Source organism: Haliotis asinina, chromosome 15 (genome assembly GCF_037392515.1).
Source record: "Haliotis asinina isolate JCU_RB_2024 chromosome 15, JCU_Hal_asi_v2, whole genome shotgun sequence".
Classification (NCBI taxonomy): Eukaryota; Metazoa; Mollusca; class Gastropoda; order Lepetellida; family Haliotidae; genus Haliotis; species Haliotis asinina.
The window spans coordinates 34,815,271-34,832,321 of record NC_090294.1 but is presented as its reverse complement, the minus strand read 5'-3'; the positions used below and the strand labels follow the sequence as shown (position 1 = coordinate 34,832,321).

Below are 17,051 nucleotides of genomic sequence, written 5' to 3'. Positions count from 1 at the left end.
GAGGTTACACGTTCTTTTCTTGGGGTAATTTTGTGCCACCTATCTGATTCCATAAGTTCTCAAAAAGAAGACTTTAAGAGTCAAGCAGAAATGATATTTGTCAAATAGTTTCCAAACAAATTTGTTTGGGATTATGCGTCAAATTGTGCCTTTGGAAGAGATTACCGATTATAGTTCAACGCATGTCTCGACGAATTCTATATTATATTTTCATATGGCATCTGGATCATGTCGAAGGAGTTCGATTAAGTAGAATGTTGTTGAACTTTCTACCACACTTCAATATAACATGTAAACAATATACTCCCCACTAAGACCAGCCTACGAACAGAGTAAAACCTACTGTTGACATTTGTAAAAGTTTCACAAACAACACATGTCTCAACAGAGGGGTGTGCCCCGTCCTTAATATCACTCTGATCACAGGTTTTACAACGTTTTAAGGCGTTAAGTAAGGTAAAGGTCGCGCGATATGAAATGGCAGTCACTGTTGAATTAAGTATTATTTCATGCAACTTCGATCGTTTTCGAATCCATTCATATTGACTAGCCGTGAGTCATCAAATAGATATTTTAATCTAGCGCTAGAGATCAGATAAGCTGTGCAAGGAAATAGTTTAATCCCTTACAGTTAATCTTAAGCCTACATTACCCTTACTCTGAGCCGCAACACGTGCACATTGCAATAAACACTTTAACTTAAAAACTACCTTTCAAATTGACAAAAAATGTTCTCTAAAATTAAAAGTATTATCAAACAAATCGAAGACGGGGTGCATTACTGGATAGGATTGCATATTGTTTTTGCACAGCGAATGTTGATTCAAGTAAGTATGTAATACACGCATAATGCTTCTAGATGGGAATAATTTAGAAGTCTTAACGTCCAATAGCAACGCGTGACTGCCAGCACTGTGTTTATATGGATGAAGATGACACAACAATCTATATACAAGGCGGTGGGGTAGCCTAGTGGTTAGGGCGTTGGCTTGTAACACAGGAGACCAAGACGGGCCCAGTGTGTGAAGCCCATTTCTGTTCTCCCCGCCTCGATATTGCAACAATATTACTAAAAGCGGCGTAACACTAGACTCACTCATTACAGTCTATGTACCAATTTGTAATTATCTTCCTTCACCCTACCCATCCATATTCCGGTGCTTACCCGCCCTCCTTGTCAGCTCTTTGCGATATGAAGGATGGTGGTGTGCTGGGGAGTCCGCAGCATTCTTGGTTTCAGTAATACTGTGTTCTAATTGATGCAACTCTCTGTGTCTTTTAACAAGCGGAGAACCAACACTCACGTTCGCTCGACCCATATTAACCTCGTCATGCAAGTGTTCAATGATCGGGGAATGATGCGGGCTTTCTATTATTGTGGTTTGGTGAAAATTGAGTACGACTGGTTGCTCAGATATGTTTCTTCTCTACCCTGCTTCAAAAACCACGAGTGAGTCTCAAGTTCTTAGGTAATGCTTTTGATAATGCATTTCCCTTATGGCATATGTATACAATAGTTGCGATCAGCAAACTCACGTCTGATTTGTGTATTGATTCTTTGGACCAGTTATCAGTTTGTGGACGACGTGTGTCAATAGCGACGTGATAGTGGTAGTAGTTTGAGGGACGTGCCCTAAACATGTTTAGGCAATAAACACACGTAGATATGACTTTTGTGTAACATTCAGTATGTCGTCGTTGTATTCATTTTGTGATTGTGATGCATAAATTACACAGCGTGTGCGTTCTGTTGATAGCTTGTAAAATGTAGGCTTTGAGATGCTGTCGATGCACACGAAAACAAACATGTCATAAACAGTTCTGTCGCTCGTAAATAGATCCCCTTCTCCAAAATATGTAATTAATCTCTGCTCACAAATATCCTCGAAAATACAGGTGAGAAAACAATGTATATCTCGGTTAAGATGCTCTTTATGCAAGCCCTTCGAAAACGTCATCTAAAAAGCTGTAGACGTTTGAGCTAAAATTAAACGAATGGTTCATTAAATGGTGAGGGTTCTAATATTCTGTGTTCCCATGTTATATGTATACAAGTAGGTTAAGTACGGCCCCCTGTCATAACCTGGTGACGTAGGTTTATAAACTGTGCTCACTGAACATCTCAGTGGACAACGCCAATCACCAATTACATGCTGTGTTTTATAACCAACTTCACAAATCTGATGAATTAACCATATTTTCCCTGGGTAGTATGATTGTAAGAAAAATCTTGACTATTTTCTTATAATATGAAAGATCTTTATTTGTTTGTCTCTAACTGTCTATTTAGCGAGCCATTGTGTGTCGATACTCCGTAGTTTTTCAAGTACAAGTTAGTCAATAAATAGTTACGCGCTGGAAAAGATACCGACTCCCCTTGGCGAGTCAGCACACATTCATAAACAGCCCCACGAGTTATTTCGTTGGTCCGTTTTAACTATCACTCGGCAGCAATGTCATTTGAGCGCACAGCGGAGCATCTGCGAAACCGATTGCAGACTGTAAGTGATAGGCTGTCAATCAAACCCAGAACGAGGCGGGCCACGGGTTTGGGCCGCGCGTGCGTCGAATGTCACGCCTCTTCAGTCGCAAATGAGGCAGACAATATTTAACTTCAATGGACATCTTTTAAGACGCGTGTAATGCCAATTTGGCGACGGGGGTAAATGAAAACTGCGAACTGATTAATATCGAGGTGAAAACCTTTGAGTGAAGGTCTCAGGTAACTGGTGGTGTTTTTGCCGGTTCGTCTGCGTGTGTAGCAACCGAGTCTGCTGCTTGTTTGTATCGTGTGCCGACCAAATGGACGGACGAAGTCAGACGACAATTCTTACATCCTTTTCCATTGACAGTATCCTTGATCGCAGAGAGAAGGAAAATGAGCAAATTTCGAAAGAGTCCAACGTCACTGATATTCATGGACTCGATCTGCGAGTAAGTGCTGGGTTGACGGGGTGTGAGGCACGACTGTCGTCGCCAGATAGGGGTAGGGAGGAGGGCGACTTCTCCGACGGCGATTCCAGTGTCTTGACTGAACCATCAAGCCCAGCTACTTATTGTGACAGCAACAAGGACCTTGACTTGTCCGTGGTGAGCGACTCAGACGCCGAGAACGAGGACGATGACATGACAGCCGACGGGAACGATGACAACACGTTATCAGGTACGTACTTATCTTCAGAGATTATATCAGCTTTCTGTTCGGATTTTGGATACACTTTGCCAGATGTGTTACCGGTTTTGAAATGGGCTTGTTTAAGTGTACTTAAAGAGTTGTAACTGGCAATATATTTGCATCAGCATCCAAATGTATTCCTGGTGGTATACAAACAGTTATTTTTTCCATTTACAATTGATCCTGCACATTTGCGCGCTTAGGTCTGTCAGGGAAACTTTGAAACCCTATAAAATTGTATCCAAACGATGTAGTTCTTTAGAACTGGCTTTCTATTTTTGGACACTACATGGATGTGTAAACATTACTATTACATATACATATATAAAATCTCCAATGTTATTCACTAAACGCAAAAAAGTTAATTTGGTATGGAAAATAGTTGTCATCCTATGTGTACTGATTGGACGGCAGTGTTCTTAATGAAGGTTTTGGTTGTGTAGGAATGCACATTTCCACATCGAATCTACATGCGATATGAGGGTCATATGAATCATCTGTCAATACATCAATATTTCAGTCTTTAATAAATACCTTGTTAGGATATGACATCTCTTTGGCGTCGTGTCTTAATATTCATTTGCTTCGGTATAATTCAGTATGCTTTCATTTTACTGCCCGTGGCCAATATTTACTTGTTTTTGATGAAATATTATTGTAACATCGCAGGAATATGTTGTAGAAAGATAAATGCTTGAGTGGCATATTGTAATTCTATAGGGCGTGTATTATTTGTTCCTGTAGAGTCGGTTCAACTGTACGTTTGATATGGGTGTTCAAAGTTTAGACAGTTGCACTACACATGTTAAATACATCGACAAGACCCTCTGATGGGATTTGTAGTTAGTATGTTTAAGTTGTCATATGGAATGCTTGGCTAACGGAATATAAAAAGAAACCGCTTACACCACGTATCATTTTCATGTGTGAATCAGCTTGGAATACAATTTGCCATATTTCTTTTTAGAATAAAATGAAACAAAGTTAGCACAGCACAATGCATGTTTTGGAGCTGTTAACTCATATGGTCGGGGGGTTTGTGTTATGTTAAAAAATGAACATGTGTTTAAGATAAAAATGTGAGTTCTTGAAAATGTATTCAGTATGGGCAGGGTTTCTTTTACGAATTATTAGATGTATTTCAAATAAAACGCATCATCTTCTTGAATCGTTTATGCTCTGAGATATACGTTAATGAAAGCCATTTTCATTGATGGAGAACACTGCATTGTTAAATATGTTTAAAACTATGTGAATAGCAGTGTACTAAAGTACTTTCAAATGAAAAGCTGCATCATGCATTATGGGACCCGATCTATGTACAAACGTTAATCGTAGTTCTACTGATATATATATATATTCTAATAGAGTCTGTAGAGTGATCCTCTTCAGGTCTTAAAGAATTAGAAATAACCACACGTTTTAACCTATTTTTCTCCAGCTACATGCAAATCTTGCTTTAATACCTGCAGCATGAGGTTTAAACATGAAAGTGTAGGACAAGATGTACAGATAAAACTGTTTTGAGTCCTTCGGTATGCCATATGCAATGATATATCCACAACATTTTGTTGTTTTTGAAAATAATGTCCAGTCTTGTCTCACAATACTAAACAATGGATACTTCCCTCCTCTGATATATACAAATACCGAGATATATACATTTAAAGTCGGCTGTAAATCTCATATGATGAGTTGAAGAGCTACGGTACGGCACGCTTATATATCTTATGAACATATTTCACATTTTGTTCACGTAGCGGATTAACCCCAACCCCGCCCCACAGAAGTTTGGAATCGCCTCATATCCCTATTCGACTCAGGAAGTGAGATATAGATGAGTTTCAGAATGTACAGTAACAGCGCACGGTACCAGAACAATACCAAGTCCAAATTCAGAGACCTTCTCCTACACTGTTGAGTATACTGTGGGACGTATACATGTTTCTTGTCTTGTACATGTATTACTGCGTCGTACATATGCATATTGCTCATTTGCTTTATGTCAGTAAATCCATTTGTATCTTTAAATTAACACCTGCGTCTTGGAAGGGTCATATTGAAACCGGCAAGGTAGATTTACACGGGATTATGTGCCACTCTCCTAAATCCCCGTGTGACTGTACATCAGACAGTTATCTCGTCCTCTGTCGATTTCAATGTCTTCCTACTACCGCGTTATTGAATAGCGAGGTCCGATCAATACACAGACAGCAAACCAGACGCGTAGTAATGATCCAAACTGCATTTGTAATATCTGATCATTTGTTGTAAGGCAACATTCGTGTAAGTAGTGTTGGGTGATTTGGTACTGTGCATATTCAACTTACAATGTATGTTATATTTTGGATTACACCTTCTTCGTAGTGTCAGGCACCTAATCGCCTGTAAAAGGACATTGTGTAATCACTGTACATATTGCCATCCATGCGCTTTACTACAGCTTAATCATAAAGTCAGATCAATGTGTCAGCCGTTGTTTCACCATTACGATCCGGTTGCTGGGTCATTGGTGTGTTTCAATGTAAGGATAGGCTAGTATTACACGTTTTCATCAAATTATATAAAGAAAGTGGGTGTAAGATGATTAAGTGAGTGACTGTCCCTCCTCTTTATTTTTCTAGGAATTGTAGCATACTAGAAGATCGAACTATGTATATGGTATGTTACGATAACGACATTTTCTATGTTCGATCTAGATCGTCTTTTGAAATAAATTGATCTTAAACAAACGGTATGAAGATATTCCAATGTCAAATTCGTATATTTTAGATGCCCTGGTGCTTTTCTTTCTACATCAAACAGTATTGATCAGAGGCATTTACAGATGAAAGGCGGTAATCCGAGTTAAACTCGGAATTAGATTACCAGCTGTTTGTGACATACGCGCGCTGAAATCAACAACACGTGTTACAAAATAACGGCGCTTCGAAGATGTCGCTTTAAGTGTCACTTGTGATATCGATGCATAAATCTGGACTGTTTCGCCTAATCAATAAACAAGACTGTAACGGGTGTGAACGTTAATAAGAGTTCGGGTGTTGTACCGTGACGATGTAGATTGTTGCTAACTCACTTGTGATGAAAAATTAAAACCAATAAAATACAGAAAACATATTATGATTGTCTGCATATTGTGTAGTTCTACAACTGATCATGATATATCGACCGAGGGAGATATATCAACCTAAAATCTCGAAGTCAATAACGATTTTTCAACGACAATCAGGATCGGGAGCAAAATAAGCACAGCAAAGTAGCCATACAACTGACGGTGAAAAGTCACAGGGTCGTTCTCCTTGACATATATGCGAGTGATTGAATGTGTTAAAATTTAGTCACAGCTGCAATATTTCAGCCACATCGGCACTAAAACAAGATTTTAATTCACCATAAATACACGTAAATTATAAAAACATTGTCAACGAAGGACGGTAAACCCAACCAGAATATGACATATTTTTTACTCAGACTCCACGGACAGCTACTATGGACTGAAATAAATATGGTATAAGTACATTGCACTTATATTTGCCCAATTTCGTATGAAAAAAAACATTACGTAATACAGAAATACAGAAAATATTTTACAGATTATTTTTCGACGCTTTATGAACTTCCACACACTGAAATTGCAGTGTTTTATCTCGGGAGAATTAATTAACTTGAAACTGCATTACGATCCTCCAAACCTCAGCCTGTCTTTTCATGCCCTTTAAAAGCACTTCCTGGCTCTTGCCTCCGTTCCACTGGACATGTGTGATGGAAAGGGGCACATCTGACCACATGGCGATGTCCACGCTGCCTTAATGACAGTGTTTAACGCTGCATCACTCGACATATCCCCTGGTAGCGGCATCAGACCTCATCAACGCTGCGCGGCTCCGTCGTTGGGAAAGATTGGAGTCGAACTAGACCTTGTATCGAGCGTTCCCTGGTAACAGGCAACGAAAGAACAATTGTTTTTCGCCTATTTTATGAGAGTTTATCTTATTTTCCCAAGATAAATGACATGATTGTGCAACCTTTTTTCATCTTGCATGGATAAGTTTTTGTCACCGGGATGTTAAACGACGGCTTGTCACAGAGTTTCGGAAGACTTTAGAGCTATTTTTTCCTTTCAAACCAACCGTCTGGTATAAGAGTTTGTCTGTCATATAAAACACTTTGAATGCATGCAAATGTTACGTCCAAATCTAAACGTAAGAAGAAAATAATATGAAACACTTGTCCTCAACCAAAACACAAAAAAGTTACTTGAGGAGTGTCTACAAAACTCTATATAACGTCTTTATTAACACTAAAAGCTGAAAATAGAGACACACCGTAACATTTCCTTCCTCGTTAAAGTAGACCAAGGAATAGATACAGCTGAATTACAAACAGTCAATAAGTAAGTGAAATGGCCCGCTCAGCAGCTATTGACACGATTCCTACCCATAAAATAATCATAAGAATCTCAAACAATCAAAGCGGTTTCCCAAGCGAGACGGCTAATGTTCTGTGAGGCACCGACGTTCTTTCGTGGAATTTCACACCTCGTGTAAACGATGCACCCAGTATCAGAGCTGAGCGATAATCTCCGCAACTGTACCCTCCCCGTAATTACCGGCGTAAATTTCGGATTTATCGAACATTTGAATTTTGCATGCTTCTCGTGTAAACAAATTCAAGTCAAATGTCAGGAGCGAATGTGACTGTAAGTAATCGCCTTTAATTACACTTGTGTTAACAGCCTTTAACGGAGCTATGTGCAGGAACATGTAGTGTTTGTGCAAGGCTTGAGCAGGAGGCGGAACGAGGCCTCTTTGAATGATCTGAGGAACATTACGAATGTTTATAGATTTCCTCAAAACAATAAATACCGACTGCCTTTCCCTCGCATCTGGTTTAGTGCATGCCCGTTCACTTTACGCACGCATTATCAACTTCTCACGGAGTTTCTTCTGGAAGTTTTTACCTGAACGTTTTCAGATTTCTGAGTTTTTGGCCTCGCGAATAGGTGGCATAAGTCATTCTGGGGACAAAGTACTACCAAAACGAAATGTTTTTAAGCTGACACAATATTTCCGTTTTGTCTTCAAGTGAGAGTTCAAACTGTACATCTTTTAACGGTTTAGCCTCGTTGTTTGATATTTGTTTACGTGATATATAGAAGCGTCTCGCATGTATCGACGTGCATGGTGCGCAGTCGGTCATCTGTGTTGTTAAGAATATTAGCTGTAGGCCTTACAGAGGTGGAATATGGTTGTTTTCCTAAAGTATTGTGTACCCATGAGGAGAATGTTGGCAGGTATTATTTCAATATGGGAAATCCGGGGGACAATTTGCTGAAAAGGTTATTTAGGCCTAAAGGGAACAGTCAATACAGTGACCAACAATGTTTTCCATGGAGTCGCAGTGACACCACTGCATAAAGTATACACATGCATCACATTTTCAGATATGTAAGTATGTTGAACATACTGGTGTCATGGTTTGAATATTCGGTGTAGAGAGACTGACGGACAGATTTGCATATTCGTATACCAAAACGTCAACCAGGACCTGAGGTTTTGTATGATAACGAAAATGAGTTGACTCAAATGTACTCTTTCTTTAGCATTACCCCTGAAACAGGACGACAGCATAAATATTCGTATGATTTCATCAACGTCTGTTATGTGTTACGCTGTCATCACAGCATGTGATTTTTAACGTAACGTGCTGCTTTGTTTTAGCCCTTAAAAACACTGGTCTCTAAACTCGTATGCTTATTACTGAAAAGCAGTTACGCTTGAATGCATGTGCAAAATTAATTGTCCCTGCTTACAAAATAACTCCAATACACACACCTGAATTAGAATCGATACAGCGGCGATCATAAAATTGAGGAAATAGCTTCGCTCAGCGTGACGGCGGCAGTGAGCGACAGATGGATCACATGAAATGTACATGGTGGCATTGAACTCTGCCAGTTACCCACACTGCTATCAAACAGACGGCTCATCTCCAGCATACTTTAACCGCAAAGCTAATTTGTTTCTTTCGATCTGGTCTTTTTCAAACGTAAAACAGAAAACATACCAACAAATTTCTAACAATGCAAATCAAAAAGCAATCTATACGAAATGAGGTTGTTCATTTCTACTGAACTTAACAGAAATCGTATGTGACAAATATACTTTCAATCAATGCATACATCGACGAATTAAAATATGTATGTTTCCAAGGACCAAGCAATTACTGACTAAAACATAAAGTAGTCTAATGAAAATGTTAATGTCTGTTCACAGACTGACAGTGTATTGAGAGTTGGACGTATCACAAGCCGGAGCACAATATATGCATAATGATATGTGGTTTAGAGCCTGAGGCTACAACATTTACAATATCACTTTAATACTAAAATGCCTCTTAATAAAACATAGCTAAGCCTAGTTCTTGTTGATAAAAGGTTACAAGTTTCTGTCTTGCTGGACATGGAATGTAGTATATACTTAACATATCTCTGCATGACCTATCAGGATCGAGGAAGCACCAATACCAGACAATGTTCCCTCTTTGAGCTCCAAGTAACATTTACGGCAAATTAGGCGTTTTGTATCAAACGTATTACTGACCCCTTTCACCTGCATTTAAAACGATGTCATTAATATCTGTATTTGGCCCAATTTCACTTGAGTCTTCACTCAAAATGTCATTCATATGATCCACTTTATCTAATAACATATACGTATTTACCTTTTTACACAAAGTTTGGATTAGATATCAATGCATCTGCTACGTAAACTATTTATGAAAGTAACTCATTATAACCCATTTCATGAAATATTTATACATATGGAAAATCAGTTTCAAGTAATAGCATTTTAACTACACTGTGACACAACATTGTTCAACATATAGATGCAGTTCTGCTGTTATATAATTATATGGAACAACAACTATAATTTACATAATTTACATAATTTACATAATTTACCCGGTATGATATTTATGGAGTGTAACATTTTGGACTTTGAGAACTTACCATGCATATGAACAGTTAAAAGGTATTCTGAACAAAATGTTTCATAATTGCTACTAAGGAAAAAAATAAAGTATCTTCTGTAGTACTTTAAGTCCAAAACTTTATGCCGGCCGTTATTTTATTTCGCCCGCCGTGCTGTACATTCACCATATATCGTTCACGGCGTAAACCTACACTGTCAGCTATAGGATTGAATACTGCACGTGTTCTTTATTAACACAGTTATGAGAATGTACATCATCTCAAATTCTTATGCAGGCCGATGAGAACATAATGTATAGGGACAGTTTTTTTATCCAAAACTAATAAGGTAACTCAACGTGAATTGAGCTACTTTTCACATATGACCCGAACATGATTTAATTTATATGTTTATTCTAAACAACTTTCCATGAAAATAAAAATGTAAACATATTACAAACTGTAAATAGTATGTTCAAATAAATATAGATTCTACATTCTGTCCCCCCTTTTTTCAGAGAAACTGAAAGTGCGCATCCATTAGTTAATAGTGATCGGCACAAAAGGATAAATTTGTATTGCAGTCACTTATTTTATGTGATAAAAACAAATACATAATCTTATAGTATGTGCTGTAGAATAAAAACTGTGACGAACTAAATAATCAGCTTTTGGTGTCTCCTTCATGAAGATTAATACTCTTTGAGAAGTGCCAGAAAAGCAAGCCGATGTGTGAGTAACAGCACCATGTAGCCTTTCTATTACAGAATTGCCACAATTTGGAAAGACATTCTTGGCATTAATTTACGACGACTCTCACATTCAACAGCGCTAAATACAAGATGAACGAGTTTCGTCACTGCATTCTGTTCTCTAGAATTAATCGTGTTTTTAGAGTCCTTGAACGGCATATCGGAGTGATACACATAAAAGGAAGGAATTATGTATGTCAACTAGTCTATTTCATGTGCCACGACGTTTCCGAGAATATTCTCACTTCGTCATCGCCTAACAATGGACGTTTCAAGTAGTGAAGGAGAATGATTATACTCGGAAACATATTGTCACTAAAATCAAGAAACTGGCATCCATATATTCTCCATATATTTTTCTTGTGTGATTTCAGTTTTCAAATGTAACATTGGGCGCAGTTAGTGCAACATAAAGTCAGTCTGGAAATACCAACAGGTTTCACAAACACAGTGACATTCAATATCACGTTTCCAATGTCGCAATACATTTCGGGTTGCATTACCTTCTGAGGAAAGAATCATAAACCATTCGTAAAGTTTCTGGCAAGTCTTCCTACTAGAAACCCTGCATCCCGCCTAAATATTTACAAGGAATTTACATAATGTAGAACGCAAATGGATTCCGCGTACATATTCAATAACGCTTTGCTCTGTGTCGATGCTTGTCACTAACGACCCTGTTATCCAAACGTTCAGGAAATACATTTTTAAATATAATAACTAGCATGTAAACAGATAAGTTTTGTCTCTGGGTGCATTGCCTGTTCTGTACAAAATGTGACAGCGGTGTTTTCAGTGATACAAACTTTATGTGGCAAAGGTAATCTCATCAGTGATGTAGATATTACCACAACAGTGTAATTCTACACAGAAAAATAGTTTGTATATATTATGTTTTTCATTTCTATCCACCATCCCTTATCCGTGTTTGTTGGTATTTCGTTTTGAAGTTTTGTCGTAAATAAATCTGGAAATTGAAGTCACGATAACGACTGTTCCATACACGTGCTCGTAGTTGTTGAGTTAATCATGCTAAACCAACCATTGGTAACAGACGTCACACACTCAGCCCTGTGTCACAATGTGACGAACTGAACCCTATTTCATCCCGGTCTTACAATGAGCACATCCGACCAGCTTCAGTTTGCCTTTGTAGCTCGGTGAGATCTGAATGAACAGTTCCACTTCCATAAACAAGTGTTTATTTGGATGACGAAATAGCACTACTGCCACTCGTGTTGACATTCAAGCAATCAACATTAATCATGTTTAGGTCATAATAACTTCAGTCATAGTCATATGTGTATTAGGTTTGTGCTTTACGTGATTACATTAGCGGTCGTTTGGCTTCACTCATATGTGTCCCCTAATGTAGGGTCGCTTAAATAAAACATTAGTCATATCCTTGGTGAATTGGTGCAAACATACTGGAAACAAATATTGTTAAGTTAAATTCGCCCACACATATTTATACTTGTCTCTCAGAAAGTTGCATTATCATTCCATTTAACAAAGCTGGGCGTAAAACAACGTACATGTAAAATTGGTTCTATGATCTCTCCTTTCAACAATATTATTCGAGCAAACAGCGAATACGGAAGGAGTTTCAGATCATCATATTTTGAGACCAACTGTTTTGCTCTCTCCAGGTTAGTATACTGTCTAAAGTACAAAATGGGTGGCAGTCTGTTTGGGTGCGGCCTGTTGGTAGATTATCTTGCAATTACATAGTCCTAGGTGAAAACCTTCTGTACGTCGCCACATCTGTGCAGATCAATTTCCTATTTGACATAGATCACATGGCGAAACACACGGCGTAAATTACAAGTCCGACAGATGTCACACTTTCAGTTTCATCCCCACAGTTATCAGGCTTAATTGATTAACATTTGGATTGTCAAACTCAGCCTCTTTGTTTTGTGTGGGAGTTTATACGCTCTACGCGTACATTGGCTGCAGTACGACAATATAAAATAGAGGGAGGAGTTGACACTACTGTCACTGTAGTGCAATTCAGATTTTATTACAATCACTTAATGGCGACTGTTACTTTGTGATAAATAAGCCTTTGGAGGTTTAAATATTTTGAATTTAAAATTAATTTAAATGAAGTGTTAGCAGAGTACTTTTTTGTATTTTTTTATATTAAAACATCAGGTCTATTGTTGAATATCCACATCGACTTGACGCACGAATGCGGGTTGAGTATAACATGGAGCAAGTGTGGTGACTTTTACTGCGATTGCATCAATAGTTGTACCTAAACACACGTGTTATCGCAACAATCATGTAGTAATCACGCATCTTCGTTCATGTGTCTGTAATGATTCAAACTTTGCATTCCTTTGCATGTTTTATTTGAAGAATTATTGTTTTAAAGAAGCATTCATTTGAATAAACATGTGCATGTCTTTACAATGTTATTGTCTGGTAAATCGTTTCGTGTATATTGTTTGGGGATTCAGATTTTTTGGTAATATTTTACAAGTCAATAATCCATATTGTCTTTCACTCAAAGAAATGAAAACATACAATCTTTAAGAATACTCAGACACCACAATCAAAAGCTCTTCCCGCTAGTTCGTGTAAAATATATGCATAGACAACAAAACTAACCAGATATTATTTGAAAGAGTTCTCGTGGGTTGCATACATTTTGATAAAGTCCTTCGCTAATAGTCCGTAAATATCCCCAAGAACTATCTCCTCTCACGACGGGAGGCAATTTGGATTTTGTAATTTTTCAGTCTGGATTTATAAAGCTGACGTCTTTGCGACTCACTTTGATATAACAATGTCTATTATCGCAATGATCGGTTGAAGTGGTTATCTTGAAGCACTTATAACGGTAGATAGTAGCTGTCATCTCTCGAGTGTCCCCCACTTACTGTGTTTAGCGACGTGTAGTTTGATCTCGCATGGTCTCACGTGAGTTCGCGTTGTCAAAGTGATAACTACCCGTCAGTCAAAAGCGACATTTTCCGTTTTGGTGCGGTCGTCAAAAAAGTTGGAATTCGGGCACCCTGGTGTAAAACGTGCACTCATTTACAGATTCAAACATGTAGCGTCAGTTTAAATATAGCTGCCAGGGATAGAGTTATCTAGAAGTGGTTAAAATCCTTTACGCGCCCAGGCGATATGTTTGTGCATAATTTAAATCAATGAAATTTAACAAGCGTTCAAGAGCTAAATCACACAACCAAGGCTATCAGGAAACTGCTAGTCGAAGCGGCAGATGAATACCGCAGTGAGGAGACTCTAAACTTCAAGACGGTGCGGAGCATGAGATACCTTTTTGGGTGTTTCTAAAATTATAATCGTCAAATATTGCAATTGTATCATGCTATATTTTGATTTTAGATAAAGGACTTGGTGACGGGAAGGAAAAGTCAGATCACAATAAGCCAAGAAAGAAAAGGTCACGAGCCTCGTTTTCACATGGACAAGTTTACGAACTCGAAAGACGGTTCCGTCATCAGAGATACCTGTCCGGCCCGGAAAGAGCTGATCTTGCACAAGCACTGAAACTGACTGAGACTCAAGTGAAAATATGGTTCCAAAATAGGAGATACAAAACAAAGAGGCGACAACTGCAGCAGGAACAAGCATTCGCTGCCAATGCTAAAAAGGCAGCAGTGACTCTGTTAGTTAAGGATGGGAAACGCTTATATAACCCGGAAGACTTTGTGAGACCAATTCTGTTTCCTTCCATACCAATTCCAGGTTTGAACTGTTACTACTGTATTCACTGACAAAGTAAGTTGTTCGTAACACTTGCATTTCAAGATGACACTATAGCCGAACACCTCACCCTTTATCACCTCGATTCGGATCAGTCACGTGCTGATACATCACTTCCGATTTTACGGGACATAAGTCTGTGCTGAAATATACCTTGAACCTGATACGGCATCTATCACTGCACGAACTGTTGAGGTGGGAGCAGTTCATTGATGTATCATATATCTACTTGTAACATGATCGTAGTATATGAATGTTGAGTTTGCCAAGTACTTCTTCTCCAGATTTCTGAAGTGAAAGACTACCTACATGTAGTCGGCATTACACTGTTGATAATTTATGAATGTCTCACTAAGCTCAGCCATATCTCACGCGTGCTTAACCAGTACATACGGAACCCAAATAACACACAAACTATGAAGTATTGCACACATTAAATTTTTTAAAAAATCCTTACACATATATTACATGAAAATATACTCAGATGATATTTATCAAGGTATGAAACTTAACAAAACGTATTGTCCTTTTGAACAAAATAATGCCTTGGTTGGGTTATTGTATTATAGGCAATATAGTTTTTGATCTACTCTTAGTGTTGCAAATGGATTTGTAGATAGTTATTTTTGTACATAATATGTATATGTATGTTGTGCCTCGATTCGTCACTCTAGTCATCGGAATACTCTACACGAGGGTTAGCAATTTGAATTTATTACAGTATGTGTCAATTGTTTTTTCGCACAGTTAGCTATTATAAGTGCTAATGGATTTGGTGGACATTTAGAAAACGACAATACATAGAAATGAAATGCCAGTGGTCATCTGTAGTAAAAGCGTTGTGATTCATTTCATCAAGCAGTCACACAGGAATTCACCTACTAGTATTCAGAGGCATGTGCGCCTAACTTTGTTTATTCACCGTACTGTGTTTACACGGAATTTGTGAGTGCAGAATATTCCACAATTTCGAAACTCATAATGAATTATTTCACATGAAGAGAAAATGTTAACAAGTTTCCATGTTGAAAACAAATCTTTTATCACAGCTTGTCGTTTTTTATACAGTTATTTCAACACACATGTGAGTTTTAACCATGTCATAATGTCACAAACATGTCTCTTCTAGGTTGTGTTTGTCACGTTCCAGATAAACACTGCTGTCGTCATTTGTTATTGTGCCTTATCCTCTTGTTTCTGTCTATGGAGAATAATTATCAGAAATAAAAGGACTAGGAACGTTTTCAATGCCAATTGTTTATTACGTGATAGAAATTTCTACTGTGGGGATTCAAAACCGAAAATACGGTTTATCTACATCACAATTGCATGTTGGATTGCTCAGCGTTAATACGAAGCTGGCGACTAAGGAAATATATTTTCATTTGTATCTGATCCAATGGATACTTCCTTTGTAGTTATATAATGAGATTTCTAGCGCAAACATAACAAGATCATCAATCGCTAGCGCTTCCTGATATTACCATTATTCTCACGAAAGTTACATGAAGGTGCAACGTATCTTGTATCAGATGTTTCCCATCTCTCAGATAACACGAGCTGTAGCAGCATGCTGGGGTATTGATGTCTAAAGTAGCTTCTAATTGCTCAGTGCAAAGATTTTGAGAATACCCCTCCGGGCGAGGGTAAATAATACAGAATAAATCCCGGTGCCTCGCCAGCCCAACATAAACAGTTGGGTACTGCAGGGGGAGACACTCACTCCGCTTTCTTTTCATCATTATGTCGCCCTGGGCTGAGAAAACTGCAGATCGAGGAAATCAAATTTCGGCAGCGTCATAGACCACCGGCTAAAATGTTTCTGTTTGCGGAGAGATGTTGGTAGCATTACATGTTGCAGGTGTACGAACTGTGTATATTTGAATGCATATTGACAGTTTAGGAGCTCCGTACTTGATTCATGTCGAAGGCAAGCTGTGTCATGGTTTATCTCACATTGTGAATCCTAACTCAACCATTCTACGGTTATAAGGTTTTAACAAACATCTAAGTTTGTTATAGTTAAACAACGATGATTACTGGAAACTGAAACAAAATTAAAGTGTTGATGTAATGAAAAGAACATAAAAATATTACGAAACACTAATTAAGCACTACGGAACTCCTGTTGCACTCTTCACTCTCTCTATTTGATATCATTTTTGGCTTCTTTTAAACACGGTCAACTCAAAATGTGTATGCTTTGTTTTTGATTAACATGGTTTATCTTCAGTGGCACGACTGAATCTTGAAGTATTCGACCTATTTCAACTTGAACATAAGTTTTGAATCAACTTGACCTGGCCAAATATGCCTGATAATTTGAATAAATAAATTCAACTTTTTGAATCATGTTCGTGAACGAAAGTGAAGACTTTTAATGCATGTCAGTAATATTGGCATTCGGTCT

General features: G+C 38.1%; 1 protein-coding gene across 1 annotated transcript; it reads left to right on the top strand.

Moving 5' to 3' along the window:
* Positions 1-2,590: 2,590 nt before the first annotated feature.
* LOC137265660 (homeobox protein Nkx-3.2-like) lies at positions 2,591-15,889 on the top strand. The gene is made up of 2 exons (XM_067801092.1): positions 2,591-3,163; positions 14,261-15,889. The coding sequence occupies exons 1-2, from the start codon at positions 2,803-2,805 to the stop codon at positions 14,650-14,652; spliced, it is 753 nt and encodes a 250-aa protein (XP_067657193.1). The 5' UTR covers positions 2,591-2,802; the 3' UTR covers positions 14,653-15,889.
* The last annotated feature ends 1,162 nt before the right edge of the window (positions 15,890-17,051 follow it).

Excerpts from the sequence above, each read along its gene's own strand:
- LOC137265660 (XM_067801092.1), top strand. The coding sequence starts at position 2,803 with ATGGACGGACGAAGTCAGACGACAATTCTTACATCCTTTTCCATTGAC. Across the intron at positions 3,164-14,260 it reads CGATGACAACACGTTATCAG|ATAAAGGACTTGGTGACGGG; the intron begins GTACGTACTTAT and ends TTTTGATTTTAG.